Source organism: Sardina pilchardus, chromosome 6, assembly GCF_963854185.1.
Source record: "Sardina pilchardus chromosome 6, fSarPil1.1, whole genome shotgun sequence".
Taxonomy (NCBI): Eukaryota; Metazoa; Chordata; class Actinopteri; order Clupeiformes; family Clupeidae; genus Sardina; species Sardina pilchardus.
In genome coordinates, this window is record NC_084999.1 from 7,472,793 (window position 1) to 7,480,852 (window position 8,060).

Sequence of the window (8,060 nt, forward strand, 5' to 3'; positions counted from 1 at the left end):
CTCTTACAATACCAATTACCAAGGTGTGATTTCCGCCTACACAATCAGTCCGCATATTAACCTAATGCTAGACATAAACCTTGTGTGTGGACACACATACACACACACACACACACACACACACACACACAAAAAAAAAAAACTCAGTGAAGAAAAAAAGAAAACAGAATCAGTGAGAGACAGTATTTGTGTGTCATCAAAACAACACTGTGACTCAAACAGTAATTACTGGTGGTGAAATATCCACACACACATACACACACACATACACACACACACACTGTTGCTTTTCCACTACACCCACAGCAAAGATGTGAAATGTACGTGTGAGGCAAAGTGTGATTAGGAACAGAGTGCAACTTGTGTGTATGTTTGCCTTTATTAGCACATGAATTTCAATTTACTTCAGAGTACGTCTGTAGTTTAGCTTAGCTAACAACCACTACGGTCCAAATACACATTGCACAGTAGGCTACTGTTTATCCAGAATGTAAACGTTTCCCCACCATCTACTTTCGGCTATTATGTTTTCCTAGACAGCAGCTACAACTGAAACAGATCCACCCTGATTCACTAAATTCACTGCTACTGAAACCAGGCCTGTGGGAACAAATGACCGAGCGAGTGCTAACAGATCAGAGGAAACAGAGGCAGAGGAAATAGAACAGCTACAGAAAAACAAACTGGAAGCTGATTTTATAGCAGCTAGTTAGCACTGTTGGAAGACACCAGACAGCTGGGACAGAAGAGGAAGGCATCAATTTTCATCAAACACAATGGTTAAATCTCATCTCTACACAGGCCAAAGATGCCAAAATGACTCTCACGATTCAAGAGAGCATCTGGTATATTCTAGAACTGTAGAGCTTCCCTGTGTACAAAACATTTCAGACCAGTCTGAGCGAGACTATTTCTGGCCATATAAGCGCTGTTCACGCCACAATCCGGCCTATTGAGTCGTGTGAATTGCCAAAAAACGACAAGACGACGACCCTCGTCATGCACTAAACATATCAGCCATCTCACACAGAACTCAATTATCCTTATGTCTCTCTGGAGAATCTCACATACAGTACATACTCTCTGCAGACAGGCACACACACACTATGATTGATCAGAAAGAGATGTCTTCCTCTCCTGGGCCCACACACAGACACATATAGCCACATATAGCCACACACACACACATACTGTTTAACCACACATTGACATATTCTCTGAATACAGCAGTTGTTTGGAGGAAGATGTGTTACTCTCCTTGGCCCATACACACACACACACACGCACGCACGCACGCACGCACGCACGCACGCACGCACGCACGCACGCAGGCACGCACGCACGCACGCACGCACACACACACACACACACACACACACACACACACACACGTCGGAGGCTGGAAGCTGGTGATGGTCACAGTCGGCTGGCCTGCATCTCAGAGTCTCTGAGGGCCTCCTGCTCATTGCTACTGATGGAGCTCCATTAGGAGGTCTGCGGCTGCGTGGGGGCTCTTGTGGGGAACGAGAGGCAACATGCCTCAGTAGCCTCTCAGCGGGGAGCCCGCGAGTCGCTTAGAGAGTTTATATACACCACCTGCTAGTCTCCCCCCTCAGCTGCAACACAGAGCAGTGAGGTGAAACAGCGCTGTGCTCCCACCAGGCAACTTGCCCTGGCCATTATAGATCCACTCTACACACATCTATACTGGGGTGCAGGGTAGCAGAACGCCATACAGGACAACAGGGGCAGGTAATGGGGGATGGTTGCGGTGGGATTGCTGCGCTGACTCTGAAAACCTGCTGAGGCAGATGTGTTGCCTTTCATGCCTCGTGAAAAGCTCCAGTCCTGCCTTGTGTCTTATCTGAATGTCTGGCCTTGGGAGTGCATCCAGAAGCCAAAAGGGACGGAACTCGCACACCACTACAGCCGATGCAAACAATTCGTTTTTATTGTATGAAAAAGTGCTACCCAAAAAGTGCGTGCAAAATGTTTTCGGTCCTTTTCAGACCCTCCTCAGTGTCCAGGCCCAGTGGCCTTGGGAGTGGAAAGTAGCTGTACAATATTCACTAATGGCCAACACAGAGAGCAGATAACAGAATATCTAATTGTTGTGAGGACACTCTCTTGAGCTGGAAACAGCTGACGATAGTGTAGAGAAGTGATGGCAATGGCCATGATACTGTATGAAAACGATTTTATGAAGAACCTCTGGCCTTCTGAATAACACACACAAAAACAGGATTCTATAATTTCCCTCAACTATAAAGTTAAAGGTCAATGTAAGTGTAACTGATATCCATGCTGTTCCGATAATAATCATACTCTTGTTATACACGGTAAGCATATACAGTAGATTATGTACACATTACGCTGTGGAAGACTACAGCTCACTAGAGCAATCATTTTCACATGACACAGAGTGATCTGTCCCCAGTGGCCTACTGTAGTCTCTCTCTCTCTCTCTCTCCCTTTCTCTCTCTCTCTCTCTCTCTCTCTCTCTCTCTCTCTCTACTCCAACACACCTCAGGGATCCAGAGTCTGAAATATGAGAGGGAAGGCTCTACACTCGAGTGAGGACACACAGTTTTAGGCACGCTTGAAACAGTGTTGATGCTTTCTAAGTGACGTGAATCATTTTTACATATTAACTGGCATCGGAAAATACCTGAATCAATTTAAATGTTTACAAAAAATGTTTGGAAATATAAATAAGACATATAATATTGATGTAATAATGCAGACAAAAAAATCCCTAAAACTTTTGTATAGTACTGTATGCTGTCAGATATCTGTCTGCCAATCCTTCTGTCCAATACACAGACGCTCTACATTTCGTTATGCTTCCTCTGCCTTTCTTCCCGTTGCTATGGTTATGTTTATGTTTATGTTGCTTAGCAGCCCAGGCAGACATCCCAGGTTCAGAAAGTAAATGTCCTGTCAAGTATCTGATCCAACTATTTAGCAAACAAGCTCATCCTAATTAGCAACCAGGTAGATAGATCAGATAATTATTGATATCACCTGTGCTAAGTGCACAGGTAGAAACATGAAGCCAGCTTATATAAGAGGACCTTAGTGGACAAGGGACATCGAGCTGGATAAAGGAATTAAGGTTGTAAGGTGCAGATCCAGTGTCCAAAGTGAGGGTGAGGGATATTTTATTGTGGCTGCTGTAGGAAGTCAATAAAGAGTAACTAACAGGGGAGTTAGATCTGTCCTCTTCGGTTGATTAAAGACCAGACGTGAATCAATTTGATCAATTTGATCAATTGATTAAGACGTGAATCAATTTAAATCAATGCAATGGTCTCACTACACAAGCGGGTAGGCCCGCTAACAATTCATTGAAATAGTCCAGTTTGGAAAGAACCATTGTCTGCACAAGAAGATGTGCTGCAGTGCATATTGAGTTAGATATGGCCTTATCTTCCTGATATTGTACAGGATAAACCAACAGGCTACACACTGTAATCAGTCAAGTTACAGGTCATTTCAGATGGGGTTTGTGAAGATGGGCTGGGAATACCAGAAGCTCAGTTTGGAGAGATTGAGCTGAAAGCGTTAATCTTTCATCCAGACAGAGATATTCTCCAGAGCAGAGATAGTGTAGTGGGAAAGACACATTTGAGCATCATCTGCATAACAGTGAAATCTGTGGGAGCAAATGATTTTACCTAAAGGAGTGGGGTAAATGGAGAACATAAATGGCCCAAGAACTTATCCCTGAGGTACACCTGTGCTGAGGTGAGACTCTAGCACCTGTCCTTGCCAAGACAATCTGAATGAATGTTGTGATATGATGACAGCCAGACAGTGTAGCAGACAGGGCTGTGCAGTTGACCTAATTAATCGATTAATTGTCAATTATGATTTCCAACGATAAACAACATAATTGAAATATGATTTTTTGCGGCATTCACTTTCGAAACATCGCTCTCCTTTTGTCCTCCTTTAGTCACAACTCCTGTTATGAGTACTTTTTACATGTATTTTTATCCATTGAATAATTTAAAAGAATTTAAGTAATGAATGTTGATAATGATAATTAGTAGTTGTAGTTGTGATGGATGGATTTGACTTTCTAAAGAGATAACATAACATAATAACTCATAACTTGCCACCCTTCAATGACAGCTCTGTTAAACAGGAGATACGCTTCCAAGTTTAAGATATGGTACATTAAGTAATGTTTTTCTTCATGGTTTTAGGATTAGGCTCAATTAAGCCCACATTGATATTCCAGAGAGAGATAGAGAGAGAGAGAGAGAGAGAGAGAGAGAGAGAGAGAGAGAGAGAGATTGGACTGGAGGGAAACCTGCTGACCTAAGTACATCAAAGGACTTTCTGATTGAAGCCTAGGGGTGCAATCAATCAAATTCTGGTGACATGGGTGACATCACAGTTACGCCACCATCATGTCAGATGCCGGTGACAGAGGACGCGTTGCCAGCGGTTTCAGCAAAGCCGTAAATGCCACTGCTCTGACTGGCACACACACACTCCAGGAATGCACTGAAGAAGGCAAGGGCTCCAGTGCTTTCCAGTCTCAATTTTGAAAATGAAGTGAGTAATCTGAATTACAAATCATTCTTGGCCCCAACCATCCACACTTGGCTCTCTGTTACATTTCAGTTGGTATAACCTAGCTATTATAAAGAAAAGCTTCTCGGAAAATGTTTAAATGGAACCTGAGGATGTTGACTTCCAAGACACGCAGCGCAGTCAGAAGCCAAGCAAAAGCCATTTGGTCTAATTGACGTGGACTGATTACCCACAGTCCCTTGGGACAGGAAGTGGTGTGGCATGACTGGCATTCTGGGCCACCTGCCACAAACAGTCCCCTTTTGTGATGCTGATGAGGGCTGTTTGGACTGCATTGATTTAGGCCAGCAGCCCTTGCCTAGGCTGAACCTGGTGAACCTTTGGCTCTTCTCAAGAAGGAATGGACAAATGTGTTCATATGAGTCAACCAAAATGTTGACAGATAAGCTGACAAAGCAATTCCTCACTGATTTGTGCACATATGTGGGGACTGAACGAGACAAACTGAGGTGAAGTACTGTAGGTGAATGCTATGCATTCTTGTTATCACAAACCATAGCATCAGCTGGCTAGCATGTTGCTGGGGATTGGTTCTTTCCATGCTTCTTGGCTACACAAACCATGAATAGAGGAGCACTCAGAGAGACCAGTCCTCTGCTAAATATTTGTGGTTCAGCCCTGTTGGTCGAATCCACCATATAATTTTCTGGGATCGATGGGTTAGTCCGCACTACATCTGTCCACACAGTTTCTTTCCAATCAGCCGGGCAGTTTTTGGATAATCCTGTCGACAGACAGACAGACAGACAAACAACATCGAACACATCATCCCTTTGGGAGAGGAAGAGAGAAGCATTCTGCTGGGTTTGGGGAAAACCTTGGGGAGGTTTGTTTGAAAGCACCTGTGCAGATTTGCATCACTAGGTAAGGGATGCTAATGGTATGTTTATTTACCATGTGGTGCACCACACTACCATTAACCTGTCAGGCGATATATTACAAATCCATAATTGATCAGCCCAGGGAGAGCTGATGTGCAGGCTGCTACCCCTCAGGCACCCCTGACCCTTCACTTATCACCTCATCTTCAAGTAGATCCGCAGTATTTTCCTGTGTATTAGCCGCATTGTGTATAAGCCACAGGACAGTGTTTTATGCAAGTTAAAAGAAACAAAACCATATTATACTAGCTGTCCCGTGTATTAACCTCATAGGTGAAGAAATTTAGCAAAATCAATAAGACGTGGCTTATAGTAAGGAAATTACGGTAATCTAGCCTTCCAATACACTTCCTTCCTTGCCCTGATGCCCTGATGAAAACATATATAAAAGAAGGAGTCACTTGTTCTTAGCCTTCTTCTAGCATAGAGACAGGAAGTCAAGGCAAAACATCCATTCAGCTTCAGTTATGACGAAGGTGTGACATGAGCCGCCACTGACCTATATAAGAGGTTGTCATGTTGTTCAGTTGGAGGCAGGCCTGGTGTCAGAGGGGAAGGGGAGGGGTGATGTTTTGATGTTGAGTGAAAGTTCCATTGAGGACAAAGGATGAGGGCTAATCTCCAGCTTGGGAGAGCCTGCTTAAAGGGGGCTCTCCTCTCCTCCCGCCTCTGCCCAGCCAGGCCTCTCCTCCCCCAGCCCAGCAGGCTTCTCTAGCCCCCATCCCACAAGCTGGGACTCCAGGGCGGCCATGTTGTCATGGCCTCCAAAGCAATGGCCTAGGCTACTCGTGACATTAAACAGACAGTAGCCCTGGTGTGGGCCAGAGTTGATGATACTGTATTACACACACACACACACACACACACACACACACACACACACACACACACACACACACACACACACACACACACAGAAACTGGTATCTCAGTAATGGTGCTTGTCTTTAGGAGGTAAGATGAACTGTAAGTGGAGTATATATCGTTGATGTCTATAGGATCTGACTATGCTGAATGAAACTGCTGGATGAAGAACACACACACACACACACACACACACACACACACACACACACACACACACACACACACACATGGCTTAGTCTGCAATCAATTGATCCCTCTCTCTCTCTCCCTCTCTCTCTGTCTCTCTCTGTCTCTCTCTCTCTCTCCCTCTCTCTCTCTCTCTCTCTCTCTCTCTCTTTCTCTCTCACACACACACACACACACACACACACACACACACACACACACACACACACACACACACACACACACACACACACACAATAGCCTACACGGTATTCCTCTGACCCAACCCACGGACGGAACACTTACATTCCAGGTGTTTCTTCTTCGGAGCCATCACCTCGTGGGTGGTAGCTTTGCAGCAAGCTCTGGCCACTTCCGACCCCGTCAAGCTGTACTGCGCCGCGGCGATGCGATCCGTCAGAGTCTGCCCCGACATCTTTTCACTGGAACGTCGATGCTCAGTGAATTAAACAGCGATGTTGCCCCTCCGCAATAAAGTATATTCCACAACTTTATCTCAAGTTCCTGTTGGCGATGCCCCTGATGATGTCCGCGATAAAGTCACGACCAAGACGTTTTGAAATTATTTCTCTAAACCTAGAACAGTTCGAGCAGGATAATAAGGCTTCGACGTGCAAAACAAGCAAGGCTGCGACGTGCTTCCATCTACAGTCCAAGCTGGCAGTGAGAGCGTGTTTGACCGACAGCCTTTTCAGTAACCCGCAATATGTATCAAAATATATCAAAAGCTAATATCTACCGCTCATAAATCATTCGGTAAAGCATTCGGTATCCACATGCGATATCGTACAGCGGGAGCTTAAAGAGATGTGGGTCTAATGTTCTCAAAACGAAGCTCTAGAAATCGTTTTTTGGTCTCATCAGTGGCTTTGAACAGAAAGATTGGTATGAAGAATCGTCGTTTCGAGAATCTCTCACAATATTTCTAGCTAAGCCAAGATAGGTTACTAGCTGCCTCAGCCTGGAGAATGACGGCTGGCTGTGGGATGCTGGACCAGTCGATGCCCTTCTCTCCTCCCGTTGAAGGATTTAATCTCCACGACGAACCCAGTCTTCAGCGCAGAATTTCCTGAGTTGTCAAATTTCGGGCTATCCTCTTCATCTCCGGGTAGGCTATTAAAAAGCAATATAGCTTTTCCCCCCTCTCACCCCTTTTCCACTCTTAACGACAGGCTACGCCTGAAAGTAAGGAGATGGAAGATGGTGAACTGATGAGATTGCCTTCCTAGGATATATATTTATTTATTTATTTGGCATAGCACTCCTCCCACTCATCCGAGTCAGGTGACGCGTCGTTAATGACCGGTAGCATCCCTTTCTTTCCAAAAGGATACCTCTGCAGACCCACTAACCTGAAAAAAGAGAGGGACATGTCACACCGCACAGCCACTCCCAAACTACAGTATCAGCCACATTCTGTAAAACCAGCAGGTTAATGACAGCAATATCAGTCTGTTACGTAATTCTCAACCATTACACAAAGCACAAAGATGAAAGCTATGTAGAAAGCTAGTCAGTGTG

At 44.8% G+C, this 8,060-nt stretch overlaps 1 protein-coding gene across 1 annotated transcript in view; it reads right to left on the reverse strand.

Annotated features, from left to right (window-relative positions):
- snap91a (synaptosome associated protein 91a) overlaps positions 1 to 6,954 on the reverse strand; it is a 58,155-nt gene extending 51,201 nt beyond the window's left edge. Inside the window, exon 1 of the mRNA XM_062537934.1 lies at positions 6,825 to 6,954. Within this exon, the coding sequence (XP_062393918.1) occupies positions 6,825 to 6,954 (130 nt within the window). The remainder of the gene's footprint in view (positions 1 to 6,824) is intronic.
- Between the last annotated feature and the right edge of the window lie 1,106 nt (positions 6,955 to 8,060).